This window comes from Schistocerca piceifrons, chromosome 3, assembly GCF_021461385.2.
Source record: "Schistocerca piceifrons isolate TAMUIC-IGC-003096 chromosome 3, iqSchPice1.1, whole genome shotgun sequence".
In the NCBI taxonomy this organism is placed as follows: Eukaryota; Metazoa; Arthropoda; class Insecta; order Orthoptera; family Acrididae; genus Schistocerca; species Schistocerca piceifrons.
The window spans coordinates 856,918,606-856,936,465 of record NC_060140.1 but is presented as its reverse complement, the minus strand read 5'-3'; the positions used below and the strand labels follow the sequence as shown (position 1 = coordinate 856,936,465).

General features: G+C 42.9%; 1 protein-coding gene across 2 annotated transcripts in view; it reads right to left on the bottom strand.

Moving 5' to 3' along the window:
* The window catches only part of LOC124787737 (histone deacetylase 5), a 112,744-nt gene that overhangs the window by 86,674 nt on the left and 8,210 nt on the right, over positions 1 to 17,860 (bottom strand). For both annotated transcript variants that reach the window (XM_047254591.1, XM_047254592.1), the window contains exons 2-3: positions 5,726 to 5,833; positions 5,512 to 5,643 (exon numbers count right to left, since the gene is read on the bottom strand). In XM_047254591.1, coding sequence (XP_047110547.1) covers positions 5,512 to 5,643; positions 5,726 to 5,833 — 240 coding nt within the window. The remainder of the gene's footprint in view (positions 1 to 5,511; positions 5,644 to 5,725; positions 5,834 to 17,860) is intronic.

The following is a 17,860-nucleotide window of genomic DNA, read 5'->3' as shown; positions in this document are numbered from 1 at the left end:
ACATTGCAGAACATCTGTAGTTCCACTGGTTTTTTTTTAAACTGTCTATGTTATGTACTATTTTACTTATGCTATGCATACTGCAGCTGCATAATTAGAACTTAATGCTGCATGCAATGTTTTCTGTATTAGTTTGACACACAAAAAGCTGTTGTAAAGTGTTTGTCCACTGTTACTCAGCTGATTAACTTCAATGTATCAGTGTAACAGCAGAAATCAACATCAGAAAACTCTTGTGCACTAATACGTGGTGACCTACAATTCTTTATTACTACAAAGAGTTCTGTTTTTTGTTTTTGAATATGCCACTGTTTTCTCATATTTTTCACTTCTCAGATTGAACGTCAAAGTAACACCATTCAGTGAGTGTAAGGATCTCACGTGTGTGCTGTTTGTACTGGCTTTTGATTCCAGTTAAAAATCCAATATTCACTCCCATATACAAAAGCTGGTTTTGATATTACATTGTAAAATGTGATTTGTATTTCTTTTATCTTTTGTTTTACATACTGTTTATAGACTTTGAAACGGCCATTGACAGTATAATTAGAACAAAAATATGGAGCTCACCACAAATTTTTGGAATTCCCAAGAAAACAATTGCTCTTTTCAAGTGCATATATGAAAACTACATGGGCAAGTTCAATATCAAGGTCTGCTTTCAGATCCAATAGCAGTGAAAACAGGAGTTAAGCATGTCTGCATGCTCTCAAAAACACTATTTAACATAGTACTGATTCTTGTAATGACGCAAGCAATGGATAAAGTGAGAGGAATAAAATGGAGCAATGGAACACATCTAGAAGACGTAGTTTTTGCAGATAACCTTTTTGTTCTGTCCCATAGCCTCAACGATCTGAAATCTCCGGTGAAGGAGGTCGGTTTGAAAATTAATGTCCAAAAAACAAAAGATGTGCGGGCAAATGATAACACTGCAGAGCTTAAGCTTGGGAACCAGATAATCGAAAGGGTGGATAAGTTTTGCTACCTTGGAAGCATAATTACACCATATGGCAGTGCAACAGAGAACATTAACAGCCACATCAACAAAGGCAAAGGCGCTTTTACAACTATCCACTCTATCTGGGGATCGAAAGAAACAACGTTGAGGATCAAATTGTGGATATTTGAAAGTAATGTAAAATCTGTGCTTCTATATGGATGTGAAACATGGAAAGTGACAAAGCAGCTAATCCATAAGCTGCAGACATTCAACAACACACGTCTGAGGAACTTCCTGGGGATACGCTGGCCAAATGTCATCTCTAATGAAACACTCTGGGAAAGAACCATCCAGAAGCCAATTGAGCTGCAAATAAGAAGTAGAAAGTGGAGACCAAATGAATATATTGCACGATGTGGAGACAATCAGTCGAAGCAGAAGGTCCACAGCAAGGAATGGGGTGGGAAAAAATGAAAATACTAGCAGAAGACAGAAGACGATGATGATCCTTTGTTGCAGCCCTATACTTCACATAAGGAGTTAAAGGAATTAATAAAAAACAAAACATCATTTGTTTAACAAAGTTTCTTGTTTAATATTCTATATTATTTATTGTACTTGGTTAAATTCTTCCCTATATCAGTTTGTTTCATAAATTGGAAACTGGTTGACCAAACATATAAGATCTGTAACTTCATCTACCCAGTGCAGTTGAATGAGTTTTTTTTCCCAGTTACATACACTGACTTTGTTTTAGTTTCAAGGTAGTACATAACCAAATTCAAACAAGTATCTAAAGGAACAATGGCATGCAGGAGACTTATCAGGAAACATTTACACTCTTCTGTTCCCTTAAAACTTATTCATCTTCTTCTGTCAAGCTTCTACTTTCAAAAAAGACAATCATTCAGCAATTGCCAATGCAGTAATTAGGTGAACTAACAATTTTTTTTTTCAGTACTTTCACTAAATCAAATTCCAGTAAAATGAGCAAATGAAAATGACACACAAGTAACATTTTGTCCACAAGAAATGCTTCTAAGGACTCATTATTAGGATAGTAATGGAAGCAACCCCCCATGAACCATGGACCTTGCCGTTGGTGGGGAGGCTTGCGTGCCTCAGCGATACAGATGGCCATACCGTAGGTGCAACCACAACGGAGGGGTATCTGTTGAGAGGCCAGACAAACATGTGGTTCCTGAAGAGGGGCAGCAGCCTTTTCAGTAGCTGCAGGGGCAACAGTCTGGATGATTGACTGATCTGGCCTTGTAACATTAACCAAAACGGCCTTGCCGTGCTGGTACTGCGAACGGCTGAAAGCAAAGGGAAACTACAGCCGTAATTTTTCCCGAGGACATGCAGCTTTACTGTATGATTAAATGATGATGGCGTCCTCTTGGGTAAAATATTCCGGAGGTAAAATAGTCCCCCATTCGGATCTCCGGGTGGGGACCACTCAAGAGAACGTAATTATCAGGAGAAAGAAAACTGGCATTCTACGGATAAGAGCGTGGAACGTCAGATCCCTTAATCGGGCAGGTAGGTTAGAAAATTTAAAAAGGGAAATGGATAGGTTCAAGTTAGATATAGTGGGAATTAGTGAAGTTCGGTGGCAGGAGGAACAAGACTTTTGGTCAGGTGATTACAGGGTTATAAACACAAAATCAAATAGGGGTAATGCAGGAGTAGGTTTAATAATGAATAAAAAAATAGGAGTGCGGGTTAGCTACTACAAACAGCATAGTGAACGCATTATTGTGGCCAAGATAGACACAAAGCCCATGCCTACTACAGTAGTATAAGTTTATATGCTAACTAGCTCTGCAGATGATGAAGAAATTAATGAAATGTATGACGAGATAAAAGAAATTATTCAGGTAGTGAAGGGAGATGAAAATTTAATAGTCATGGGTGACTGGAATTCGTCAGTAGGAAAAGGGAGAGAAGGAAACATAGTGGGTGAATATGGATTGGGGGGAAGAAATGAAAGAGGAAGCCGCCTTGTAGAATTTTGCACAGAACATAACTTAATCATAGCTAACACTTGGTTCAAGAATCATAAAAGAAGGCTGTATACCTGGAAGAATCCTGGAGATACTAAAATGTATCAGATAGATTATATAATTGTGAGACAGAGATTTAGGAACCAGGTTTTAAATTGTAAGACATTTCCTGGGGCAGATGTGGATTCTGACCACAATCTATTGGTTATGAACTGCAGATTGAAACTAAAGAAACTGCAAAACGGTGGGCATTTAAGGAGATGGGACCTGGATAAACTAAAAGAACCAGAGGTTGTACAGAGATTCAGGGAGAGCGTAAGGGAACAATTGACAGGAATGGGGGAAAGAAATACAGTAGAAGAAGAATGGGTAGCTCTGAGGGATGAAGTAGTGAAGGCAGCAGGCGATCAAGTAGGTAAAAAGACGAGGGCTAATAGAAATCCTTGGGTAACAGAAGAAATATTGAATTTTATTGATGAAAGGAGAAAATATAAAAATGCAGTAAATGAAGCAGGCAAAAAGGAATACAAACGTCTCAAAAATGAGATCGACAGGAAGTGCAAAATGGCTAAGCAGGGATGGCTAGAGGACAAATGTAAGGATGTAGACGCTTGTCTCACTAGGGGTAAGATAGATACTGCCTACAGGAAAATTAAAGAGACCTTTGGAGAGAAGAGAACCACTTGTATGAATATCAAGAGCTCAGATGGCAACCCAGTTCTAAGCAAAGAAGGGAAGGTAGAAAGGTGGAAGGACTATATAGAGGGTTTATACAAGGGCGATGTGCTTGAGGACAATATTATGGAAAAGGAAGAGGATGTAGATGAAGACGAAATGGGAGATAAGATACTGCGTGAAGAGTTTGACAGAGCACTGAAAGACCTGAGTTGAAACAAGGCCCCGGAGTAGACAACATTCCATTAGAACTACTGATGGCCTCGGGAGAGCCAGTCATGACAAAACTCAACCATCTGGTGAGCACGATGTATGAGACAGGCGAAATACCCTCAGACTTCAAGAAGAATATAATAATTCCAATCCCAAAGAAAGCAGGTGTTGACAGATGTGAAAATTACCGAACTATCAGCTTAATAAGTCACAGCTGCAAAATACTAACGCGAATTCTTTACAGACGAATGGAAAAACTGGTAGAAGCCGACCTCGGGGAAGATCAGTTTGGATTCCGTAGAAATGTTGGAACACGTGAGGCAATACTGACCCTACGACTTATCTTAGAAGTTAGATTAAGAAAAGGCAAACCTACGTTTCTAGCATTTGTAGACTTAAGAGAAAGCTTTTGACAATGTTGACTAGAATACTCTCTTTCAAATTCTAAAGGTGGCAGGGGTAAAATACAGGGAGCGAAAGGCTATTTACAATTTGTACAGAAACCAGATGGCAGTTATAAGAGTCGAGGGACATGAAAGGGAAGCAGTGGTTGGGAAGGGAAAAAGACGGGGTTGTAGCCTCTCCCCGATGTTGTTCAATCTGTATATTGAGCAAGCAGTAAAGGAAACAAAAGAAAAATTCGGAGTAGGTATTAAAATTCATGGAGAAGAAATAAAAACTTTGGAGTTCGCCGATGACATGTAATTCTGTCAGAGACAGCAAAGGACTTGGAAGAGCAGTTGAACAGAATGGACAGTGTCTTGAAAGGAGGATATAAGATGAACATCATCAAAAGCAAAACGAGTATAATGGAATGTAGTCGAATTAAGTCGGGTGATGCTGAGGGATTTAGATTAGGAAATGAGACACTTAAAGTAGTAAAAGAGTTTTGCTATTTAGGGAGTAAAATAACCGATGATGGTTGAAGTAGAGAGGATATAAAATGTAGACTGGCAATGGCAAGGAAAGCGTTTCTCAAGAATAGAAATTTGTTAACATCGAGTACAGATTTAAGTGTCAGGAAGTCGTTTCTGAAAGTATTTGTATGGAGTGTAGCCATGTATGGAAGTGAAACATGGACGATAACTAGTTTGGACAAGAAGAGAATAGAAGCTTTCGAAATGTGGTGCTACAGAAGAATGCTGAAGATTAGATGGGTAGATCATATAACTAATGAGGAGGTATTGAATAGGATTGGGGAGAAGAGAAGTTTGTGGCACAACTTGACTAGAAGAAGGGATCGGTTGGTAGGACATGTTTTGAGGCATCGAGGGATCACAAATTTAGCATTGGAGGGCACTGTAGAGGGTAAAAATCGTAGAGGGAGACCAAGAGATGAATACAGTAAGCAGACTCAGAAGGATGTAGGTTGCAGTAGGTACTGGGAGATGAAGAAGCTTGCACAGGATAGAGTAGCATGGAGAGCTGCATCAAACCAGTCTCAGGACTGAAGACCACAACAACAACAATGGAAGCAATAGTTTATGACAGGAAGCAGTAACTGTATGCTTAGGAATAATAACTCTAACGCGAAAAAGAAATGGCACTGCAGTACGTCTTTCTCCTCGCACAGCATGTAGCCACTTCTAGTGACCAGAAGCTACACACATACACAGTCGCCTTAATGCATTAAAGGGCACGCAGTTCTCTCGCGGTGCCCACTTCACCACACACCTGCAGCTTCTGCTTGACTTCAGTGGAGGCGACAGCGCTCTGCTCGTGCTTGTCCTTCTTCTTGATTGCCTCCAGCTTCTCCTTCTCCCTGCGTTCACGCTGTTCCTCCAGCTGCTTCTGCTGCTCCCACAGCTGTGGAAAAAAGTGTGCTTATCGGCAGGTCCGGACTTCCTCTGTACAGCCGGAGAGAGGCCGAGACGGCAGGAGAGCTTACCTTGATGTGATGGCGGAGCTGCTGCTCATGCTGCTCGGCCAGCTGCTGTCTCTGTGCCTGGAAGTGCTGCAGGAGGATCTGCTGCTGCAACTGCTGCTGCTTCTTCAGCTGCAACAACAAGCACCCAGCTTCACTTTTGTGTACCGAGAAAAACTACACAGCAGACGTGGAAAAGAATTTTCTACCAAGGAATCAAAGTGTACAATCAATTACACAACAGATACAAAGAGATAAGCAACAATCAACACATTCAAAAGACAGATACAGCATACTTAAAAATACTTACGATACAGTAGAGGGTTTCTTAAATTACAAAAGAACTTATGTATAGATTTGTGTTGAAATAAAGTCTCGTGACAGTTCGAAATGAAAAATCTGACTACACTGTGGGAAAGACAACGGCACCACTGAATTTGAAATACTTGAGTAGTGAACATTGTGCAAAATAAAATTCAACAGCACAAAATCTTACCACAATTCCCTACTTCATTCATCTAATGAGATTTTATTTATTTATTTATTTCATGTTCCGTAGATCCAGTTAGTGAGTCAATCACAAGGATATGGAACGCGTCAAATTCTACAGGTTTCAATTTAAACTTACAATAAATACAAGGGCAATACAATGCCAAATTATACATAGTTTAAGACATACTATAAATACAGTAATAGATTCAATGTCAGCTAGATAACTTAACAACCATTTAACAGAAAAAGGAGTTTCAAATAAAGGCTAAAAATAAGAGCACAAAGTTAAATCAGATATTAGGCCTACAAGAGTAAATACAGGTACAGCCAATCTGTTGTTACAAAATGTGTGCTAATGCTCAAATGCACAATAAAATCAACTGAACTACTTCTAGACACAATAAGTTTAGTGATGGTATAAATTATCTTTCAAATATTCATCCACAGTATAAAAAGATTTCTCTGTCAGGTAATCTTTGAGAACTTGTTTAAATTTTGGCAGTTTTGTATGTACACATTTGATATGTAGTGGGAGAGCATTGAACAGCTTAATGCTGGAGTAGTAAACTCCTTTTTGTACCAGAGCGAGACGTTTCATTTCAAAATGTAGATTGTTTTTCTTTCTGGTGTTATAGCCATGGAGTTTACTGTTGTCTTGGTAGATAGAATAATTTTTGCACACAAAGGTCAGCAAGGAAAAAATATACTGTGAGTCAGTTTTAGGATACCTATCTTGCGAAACAAGTGCCTGCAAGAGTGTCTTTGATGGACCCCAACCATTATTCTGACTGCCTTTTTTTTTTTTTTTGACGGTGAAAATTTTTTTTGCAAGTGGTTGGTTCCCCCAAAATATGATAGCATATGACATCAATGAGTGGAAGTAGCCAAAGTAGGCAACGTTAATGGTGTCAACTTCAGCCACTGAAGAAATTACCCGTAATGCATATGTTGCCGAGCTAAGTTTTTTACATAGATGAAGAATGTGAACTGACTAATTACATTTGCTGTCTATATAAGCACCCAGGAATTTTGTATCATCAACTTTCTGTGTTGGTTGATCTCTACATTTTATGTTAATTTCATCGAGATTACTTTGTGATGTATGGAACCTCATAAAATGAGTTTTATTTGCATTGAGTGAGAGGCCATTTGAGGAGAACCAATTTAAGATGTCATTAAAAACAGTATTTGTAGTTTGTTCAAGACTGTGATCTATCAAATTGTTAATTAGAATTGTGGTATCATCAGCAAACATGGTAAATTTGCTGTTTGTCTCAGAACAAAGAGGAAGATCATTAATGAAGATGAGGAAAACCAGTGGGCCCAAAACGGAGCCTTGAGGCACACCACACTTTATCGTGCCCCTTTCAGACGAGGCAGGTTCTCCAGAAGAGCCATTTAGCATTACAGTCTGCTTCCGATCCTTTAGATATGATTGTAGCCACAAGCCAACAGTACCACCTAAACCATAGTATTCTGCCTTTTTCAAAAGAATTTGATGGTTTACACAGTCAAAGGCTTTTGTAAGATCACAAAAAATACCCACTGGAGACATTTTTTTGTTAATGGCTTCCAAAACTTGGTTGCTGAAAGAGAATATTGCCTGTTCAGTACAAAGACTGGCATGAAAACCAAACTGTTTTTTGCTTAAGATACTGTGGAAGTTAAGATGGTCTACAATCCTCCTGTGCATGAGTTTTTCAAGAACTTTCGAGAAGGTAGTTAATAGGGATATTGGGCGATAGTTTGTAACAATGCTTTTATCATCTTTTTTAAAGAGAGGAATCACTACAGCCAATTTTAGTCTGTAGGGGCAATCCCTTCTTGTAGGGACATATTGTATATGTTGCATAAGATGGGACTAACAAATTTATAACAGTGCTTCAGTATTTTACTATAAATATTGTCCACACCAGCAGAATTTTTATTTTTTTAATGACCTACTTACTCTTATGACTTCGCTTACAGTAACTGGAGGTAAAGATAACTGTGGGATTCTGTTACTAATAGCTTTCTGTAGGAGGGACAATGATTCTTCCATAGAACCATTACAGCCTGTCTTCTCTGCTGCTCTCAAAAAGTGGTTATTAAATATTTTTGCAACCAACTCAGGTTTCTTTATGATACTGTCCCCTGTTTTAATCTCTACCTGAGACATGTTCCCTGTTGTCATGCCAGTTTCCCTCTTTATTACATTCCATATAGTTTTAATTTTATTTTCTGAGCTTTCAATTTCTGATTTTATGCACATACTTTTAGATTTATTTATAACCTTCTTGAGAATGCTACAGTAAAGCTTGAAGTGTTGTCGTTTCTTTGGATCATTACAAGTCCTGAGAGAACTGTATAACATCGTCTTTGTTCTACAAGATGTTATTATCCCTGTAGTGATCCAAGACTTCTTGGCATTGCCTATATAACTATTTCTAACTACTTTTTTGGGAAAGATGGACTCAAATACAGATGAGATCACCGGTAAAAGTTTGTTACAATTGTTTTATCAGTACGATATGAATCACACAGATACTGAATAATATTCGACGATTCTGTTCTAAAGCTTGTTTCTACGGTGTTCCTCGCGAGATATACGAAATTTTTCTCTGAGTGTCTGGCAGTTAAAATGTTTACACTCCCTCGCGAGTCAAACAAGCATGGTGACCTTCGGCGCCCTTCTTTGTCACCTACATCCGTGGGAGATTCGAGCACGGATCGCACATGTGCTTCGTATGCGATCTTTTTTGCAGGTAGATAGCAGTTTCCCAGAGTTCCTACCGTTTGCTTTACCTACAACTGACCCTCCACTTGGAACCTCTGCACACAGTTATTCCTAAATATTTTTCCGACGTGGGTGACTCCATCTGTGACTCAGTCCCGTAGTCAAGGCTTTTGCATTTCGTTAAGGGCACGACTCCGCTGCGCTTTTTAGCGGGCAGAGCTTTGCCAGCTGCGCCGCCGGCCACACGTGAGTCATGGCAGTGACCTTGGGCGGCGGCGCCTCGCGTGCAGATCGATGTGGCAGGGGTGGTCGCCTCTTGGGCTCACTTTCGCGACACGGCTGGGCGGGCCCACTCCCAACCCAGCCTCTGCTACTCGGCCCGTTCTTTAACGCCAATGCACCACCGACATCAGTCCTAACCGATACTCCGTCACTCGTTATCTACAATAACGGAGCCACTCGAAAACTGAGACGCGGACTGAAAGGAAACTCGACTACTTATTTTGACCATTGTCACAAATCTTTTATTTTAACCAATATATTTATTTCTACACAGTAAAGAAAAATCCGCGCATCTGATATCAGAGTGCCATCCATTCGTACTAGAATACAAAAACGTCTAACGAAGTTTCTTCGGAAGAAAAATGGAAGCCACAAATGACCAAGTGACCATTTGCACGACAAGCAGCGATCTTCAATTAGGGTAGTGCGAGAGAGTTTGGTTAGAATACTATGGGCGGAGCTTTTGATTGCGTAAGTACTCGTATTTGTTATTCAAAAAGTTCACTGTGAACAAAGAGAGAGCTAATATTTTGTCTTCACTATTTATATACGAACAGCTTCGTTAAAAATTAGACACATCAGCGTCCCTGGCATTGAAAAAAAAAATCAAAATTACTCAAAGTGAAAAAGGCACCGGGGCCTGACAGAATTCCAGTAAATCACACCGAATACGCCACGCAATTAGCCTCTTTCTTGGATCATATTCGTCGATATCATCTTGCGCAACAGTCCCGTGCGATTGGAAAAAACGCAAGTCACTTTTGTTTACATCGTCGTCATAATCCTAGGTTGTTCCATGTTATTCAATGGGTCGGCGAATTAGGCTCCTTCACCAATTACGATCCTCGTACGTCTCTCCCTCTTCGATACTACCCCAGGTATGTCCTCTCTGCTGGATGTCAGCTTGTAAACAAATCTTGGTCAGAGGTTCAGATCGTACATTGGCCTCGGTAGCCTTTTAGCATCCATGCGTCGTATGTCGTAAACGCCCACACAACCTCAGCCGCTGCGAGGTTTTTTTTCGCCTTGTAGTCTTTCTACTTGAGCCTGTTTTCTTATTTCCCCATTCATGGTCCTGGACGATACTCTAAGCACGAACATTATGACATTCCTGAAAGAAAATAAGCTTCTCTCAAGAGATCAGTACGGATTCAGAAAAATGCACTCGTGTCAAATACAGCTAGCTTTATTCGTAAACGACGAATTGCAAACAGCTCACGTAGGTGAAAAGTGCCGGATTTCCGAATGGCTTTCGACACTTCACATCGTCCACTACGAACCGAGATACGGTCTTAGGGAATTCCTGAACAAATATGTTATTGCCTCGAGGTATATTTTGTAAACACAACCCAAGCGTTTTACTGGAGGGAAAAAGCTCCTCAGAAACGAAAGCAACATCCAATGTGCCCCACGAAAGCGTATTAGGGCATCTAATGTTTTCAAGAGACGTAAACGATATACTAGATAATATTAGTATTAGGAAATGCGAATGGAGACTTCGATTTGTTAAAAGGGTTGTGGTAAATGCAGTGTAACCGTAAAGGAAATCGCAAGCAAGTCGCTTGCGCGACCAATTCTAAAATACTGTTCCAAAGTTTGGAGTCCTTATCGAGTGGGCGCAACAGACGCTGAAGTAACTCAGGCGCACGATGCTGCGATCGTGGAACCCATACCAAAGTGTAACAGAAACGCTCTGAGAAATAAAAGACTACGTAGATCTGCTGTGTGCATTTAAACAACTTGTAGTTGACACTGTGCGGACACTACTGCGTTTATAGCTTAGGGAACGTGAGATTTAGATAAGACTGATTAGGGAGTCTACGGAGGTATACGGAGACTCATTTCTTCGTCGTCCAATGCGCAAATGGAACAGGACATAAATTGGCTAATACTAGTACGGTGTACCCTAGGTAATAGCTTGCAGAGTGCATCTCTTGGACTGATTTTCATACCTACACTAAGTTCATGGAAACTAGCAAATGCTCGTTCAGGTTCTGAATACCCATGTTACAGGGAACGAGGCTCTCTATGTCCGAATTATCAGTCGTCTCGGAGCTACGAGCTTGTCCGTTTCCCAATATCATTTGTTCCCCGATTGCGTAAATTCCCTCGGCTAGTTTCAAGAATCCGGCGGGAGAGCTCACACCCTGCACTGTGGACAGCGCTTCTTTTGATGAAGAACGTGACCACGGATGTTGAAAACACCGAAGCCCGTAAGGAAAGCTTCCCTGCCGAAAGTGGGCGCGCCGTACTGTATCACCCTATGACATGTTTCCTAGACTGCGTGAACTGACCTCTGCGACGCTATTAACCCGCAGGTTACTCGTCTCCATAATCTCCTACCTAGGGAGTCACAGAACGGCAGTCTTACACGGATTTATAGTCGATACAAAGCTCTTCCGCCGCTAGGGAAGCGCCTGCAGCCGTTGGTGGAGGGGGAAGGCCATAGGCATAAATACTGGACCAGGTCCACTCGAGGAGCAGTCTCAGGTCGCACCTGATGAAGGTCACGAGCTACGTGACCGAAATATCGTGCAAGTACGACGCTGATATCCGGCAGAACACCCGACAACCCAAGATGTCATTAGATCGCCGGGAAAGCCTGAAGAGTTACATCAAAAGTCTCTACGGGGAGGAGATGTATCAGAATATCACGAAGCTGGACAAGCTACGGCAGAAGAAAGGGAAGATTCTGAGTTCTCTCAGTTTTTTGCTGAGGTGTCGAGATGGAGAAGTGGTACCAGTATTTGCCAGAATTAAACATCACATCAACTCCAGAGCGGCGAACAAGATAAAACGCAGAGCCAGCATGGCACTGGTGAGAGAGAGGATTCGAGATATGCGCCACAGGTTAGATGTTGTGGCCAGGGAGCTGTTACACATTCATCTGTACATGGCAGCCTCCTTAACAAGAGAAGATTGGGATTGGGTAGACCGTGCCTCCTGGTCTTTAGCTGAGTGTGCTAGACGGAATGCCTCATCTTGCCAATCTGCAAAGTTTGACCGCATGAGTAAGAAAGCACAGCAGATGGAAGAGACACGCACTGTGACGAATCTGAGTGGCATACAGTTTGATGATACAACCTTAAAGGTACTCAGCAAGGGTCTCAACTTTGCTAAGACCCCTAGAAACGTACCAACTTCAGGTTTCGTCAGTGCAGTAGAGCAAGTTGCAGCCACACTTCCACCTAATGTGGCAGAGGAAGTCCGCTGAGAGACCTGCAGGGCCCTCACCAAGGCCAGGCCGCCGAAATCGAACATCACAACCGAGGAGAGGCTTGCACTCAAGAAACTACGGGAAGACAACAGCATTGTGGTACTGACAGCAGACAAAGGGAACTCCACTGTCATCTTGCAGCGAGTGGATTATGATGAGAAAGTACGCCAACTTCTGGAGGACCCTGCATACAGAATTCTGGAGTGTGACCACACGGGCAAGGTGGCCAAGAAGACTAGTGCTCTCTTGAAGGAAACAGGGATGCCCGATAGGATCATCAGACAACTACGGGAAAAAGCGCCAGTGCCACCTAGACTGTATGGTCTGCCTAAAATACACAAGGAGGGCGTGCCCCTACGTCCTATTGTCAGTAATATTGGGGCACCTACGTACACAACAGCCAAGTACTTGAAAGGTCTCCTGTCTCCATATGTGGGGAAATGTATTCACCACATCCGCAACTCAGAAGATTTCCTGCAACGCCTCAAGCAACTGCACATCACAGATTCGGACATCATGGTTAGTTTTGATGTGGTGTCGCTGTTCACCAGGGTCCCACTGAAGGACTCACTAGAACTGATTGCAGAGAAATTTGACGGTGCTCTGTTGGACCTGTTCAGTCATACACTGACATCCACGTATTTCCTGTACGGAAACCAATATTAAGAGCAAACTGAAGGTGTAGCTATGGGCAGTCCACTGTCCCCTGTGGTTGCCAACATGTATAAGGAGTGTTTTGAGGAGAGGGCATTGGAGACAGCCACATTTAAACCCACATGCTTCTTTAGGTTTGTCGATGACACCTTCGTGATCTGGCCACATGGGATGGACAGGCTCAATGAGTTTTTGAACATCTTAACTCATGCCACCCTAATATCAAGTTCACCATGGAACTGGAGAAGAATGACCAGCTGCCATTTCTGGATGTACTAGTCCAGAGGAAAGCAGATGGATCAATTGGCCACAGTGTGTACCGAAAACCAACACACACTGATTTATATCTGCAGGCCAGCAGCTGTCACCACCCTGCACAGAAGAATGGGGTTCTGAAGACTTTGGTCCACAGAGCACGTGTCCTGTCAGACCAAGAGAATCTACCTATAGAGATAGAATGTCTCAAAACAGTTTTCTCCAAGAATGGATACACGGACAGACAAATTGAGAGGGCACTCCAACCAGCCACTATACCACAGGTTCCTGAAAAAGACCAAGATGAAGCAAAGAAGGTGACTTATCTGCCCTATGCTGGCTCTATTTCTGCCAGAATCAGTAGGATCCTCCGTAAACACAATATCAAGTGTGTTTTCTGTCCATCCAACAAGATCGGGGGACTGCTGGGGAGTGTCAAAGACGACCTGGGGTTACGAAAACCAGGGATTTACAATATACCTTGTCAATGTGGCATGTCCTACATTGGCCAGACGACAAGAACTGTGGAGATCAGATGCAAAGAACATCAGAGGCACACTAGATTAAGACAGGTGACTAAGTCAGCCATTGCTGAACACTGTCTAGAATTAGATCATGCCATGAAGTATGAGGATACCAAGATTCTAGCACAAACACCCAGATTTTGGGACAGTGTTAAGAGAATCGATAGAAATTAAAATGGCTGACGATCTTATGAAGCGTGACACAGGGTACCAGCTAAGCAGAGCCTGGGATCCGGCTCTGGAATTGTTAAAGGGGCAGCGGGGCCAGCTGCAACACTACACAAACAGAAGAACCAGAGACATGGAGATGGAAAACGAGCCCCTGACGGACTGCCAGGCGCACCAGACCGAAGATGGAACACCCAGAAGTGGGACTGGTGGGCGCGGACCGCAGAGGGAACATCCAGAGCCGCAGCGGACGAAAAACGGAGCGGCAACGCTCCAACAGGTCGTGGTGAACGGGCGCGGACCGCAGGGGGAACGCTTGGTACCCCAGACCGTACATGAAACCCCCAGGAGCGGGTTTGGTGGGCGCGGACCGCAGAGGGAACACCTAGAACCGCAGCGGACGGAAAACGGAGCAGCAACGCTCCAGCAGGTCGCAGGGAATGGGCGCGGACCACAGAGGAAGCGCCTGCAGCCGTTGGTGGAGGGGGAAGGCCACAGGCATAAATACTGGACCAGGTCCACTCGAGGAGCAGTCTCAGGTCGCACCTGATGAAAGTCACGAGCTACGTGACCGAAATATCGTGCAAGTACGACGCTGATATCCGGCAGAACACCCGACAACCCAAGATGTCATTAGATCGCCGGGAAAGCCTGAAGAGTTACAGCCTCTATCTGTTCGTTGCAGCCCTCCTAGTATTGCTGCCCGCGAATTGGCGGCTGAGGGGCCACGTAGCTGGGGAAACGGCGACTCAAAATACCCGAGTGTCGCATGTTAGGGACTTCTGCTAGATTTACACAACAACCTGGTTGCTCCCAGTATCGTTACCATTTCGTAACGGTAAATACGGCAGTATTGGAGTCACTATTTACCGTGTAAGTGACATTTAGAAAACTGTTGAGAATGCACTATTTGCAACGAATAAAAAGTGTAGACGAATTTAATATAATTTTTTCTTACTTCAGCATCATACCCCACCACTCAAATGTTAATTACTGCACTGAATTTATTTAGAGAGAGACACTGTGTATAGCGACTCTGACAGAAATAATTACTACGCGATGTGTACTCCTTGTTAACAAGCCGCCTCGCAACGTCCGGTTGCCGAAGGTAAAGTTAGCAAAGAAGGGAGAAGAGACGCACAGACGCACACCAGAAGTAAATTCCTTTGGGGTGCAGGAAATAGAATTACGATTTTCCCTGTGAAAACTTCCACATGACTGTTGACCCGCAGCAGGCACTTACAAACATAAAATTGTTGCCGAATTAGAAAAGGGTACATCTTTTACTCAGGCATTTGCTCTCGACAGTAGATATAATGCATGCAGTTCAGACATCGGAAATAAGCAGTCCTTCGTTCTCTGACAGCTCCGAAATCTACAGAGACACGCCGGATCCACAACGTATGCTACTATGACATGACGTGTGTGTTACTGTTGTGAGGAAATGATATATTTCGGAATCCAGGTGTTAGAAATACAATAGAAAAGCTCTGTTTGAAAAATTATGACCACTGTTCCGGAGAGTCGTACGTCTAGAGAATGAGGAAATAACGACTGCCTCGGGACAGACGAAGCCAACTGTCAATATCGCGTTTCCGTCCACCTCGTATTATCCTGGCTCGGCGTGACACTCGACGCGCGCCAGATGACGCCACTCAGCTTTCGCGGCTATGAATGTCGTGTGAACGGCGACTACTCACCACCGCTACTCCACTGTCCGAACGTCTTGAAAAAGTAAGTACGCACCTCCCACCGGCGGGGAGTATATTTAGGTCACAATTAACGCGGGCTCTTAGGGGGAACTGCCAAAAGTCGGTGGTCGGACCCTTCAGAGGGATACCACGTGCCAGCGGTCGCAGGCCGACGGAAAGCAAAATGTGCAGTGCCCAGAGAAAGAACGACTTGCTGCAGCGTCTTCCGCGCAGGGGAAACTTATGCAAGTTTCACCGTTTCCAACTTCATCCAATTCGAACAATTAAATCGAACGATTAAATTGCGACATTTGGGTGCAGAATAAAAATTCTGCACAATACCACGCTAAATGCATCGCGAAAAACCACCGACAATACATCTCGACAGTTTCAAATCCTGCGCACTTCAGTTTACGTGGGTGCGACGAGACTGCATTTCTGCTCACGCAGCAATACACACGATCTGAATTTAATTGTGAGCTATAAATGTGAGCCGAGCAGGAATAAAACGGCTCACTCGTCGATTGCGACGAGATGAAAAAGCCAGTCTGCGAGGTATATTGAATCGAGGCGATGTGTGAGTTAAAGGTTCGTTGGTGCATGTCAACGCTTTCAAGTCGGGACAAGAGAAAGCATAGCGAGAGGAACTAGTGGAAAACGTTGATACGGTATTTAGAGACGTCAAACGGCACTGGTGCTACCATTACCGTGACCCACTGAAATAAACTGTAATCACCCGTGGCGAATTTCTCCTAGGTCTACAACTACAGGTGTAGCCTGCAAGACACTGTGCACCGTGAAGGGTGTTTCGTAGCAGTGTCAGCCCTTTGGCGTAATGCGCAAGAGAAAAACGTCTATCTCTATGCCCCCGGTGCGTGCCCAACTGTCGCACAATCTTCTTCAAACACAAGTTAATAGTATTTATCCCGCAGGTGTTACGTAGCTGCTACGATTTTAATACTGGGACCATTAAATTTTCGTTTAGTGGCTGTTGTGCTTATTAGGACTCGACAAGCTGGTTCAGTGCTCTAGATCTGCTCGCAACTGCATTTGCAAATGCATTCCAGTTTTCCAGAACCCTTACAGCAAATCCAAGTCTTCCGTGCACATTGACTAATATTAATTTTTCGTGATCGTCCCATTAGGTACCTCTACAAGACAGCGAACCGGAATTCCACCGATAAAATTTCCAAGATGATTCAGGGAGTATTTCGGTATAAGGTATCCGATGACACCGATGGATCCTCGAAGTGTATTTTATTCCGTTTCTTACCCCCATTTGTCTCTGTGTCTTTACTACACAGTCGACAGTATGCATTCCATTTACACGTGGTTACTGTTGCAGGCATCAGCAATATCCACTTTGCTCTTAGCACTCTGCACTGCTCGGGTTTGTTCTGCCGGCAGTGTCCGTTCTACTTCAGCAGTCGCCGTACACTCTGCAGTCATCGTGGTGGCTGACATTTTCAACAATACCTGTACGCGAACAGTTCTGCATTTTTTATGTACAGTACTATACGATGACAGAGCAGACTGAGCACAGGGAGATAGAAGTGTACACGTATTCTGTGTTTAAAGTTTTGGTGATTGTATATTGCAGGCTTTCTTAATGTTGAGCAGATATCTTCACAAACACAAAAGTAATTGCAGTAACAAGCAAAAGAAATGATAGTGACATCAATACTCTGCAACGTCCCACTGGATACCACAGCAGCCTTATACAAGATCTCGGAAAATACCTCTTAATAAATTACGAAATGTTGTCTCTACATACGATGTTACATGCTCCAGAACTTTACCACTACCTTGCAGTTGAGTGCTAATTGGTTCTTTTTCTCCGTTATGGCTATTAACTTGCATTTTTTCACATACAAAAAAGAATTGTCTTTGATGACACTAGTGGGAAACTTTTTCAAAGTCTCTCTGAATACTATCAGACATAATCCAACTCTTACACATGCCTGTAGACAATGACGTCAGTGAACAAGGTTATTACTACTTTAGTTGCTCTATAACATTCGCGGTTCAATATAACGAAGGAGACACTATAATCAAAACCGTATCGTCACAACTGGGTATCGTAAAGACAGCCAAATGTTTCTAGCTTCTCTATCACTCGACGATATGGAACAGTGGATTTTGTCTACCTATTAAGCGCCT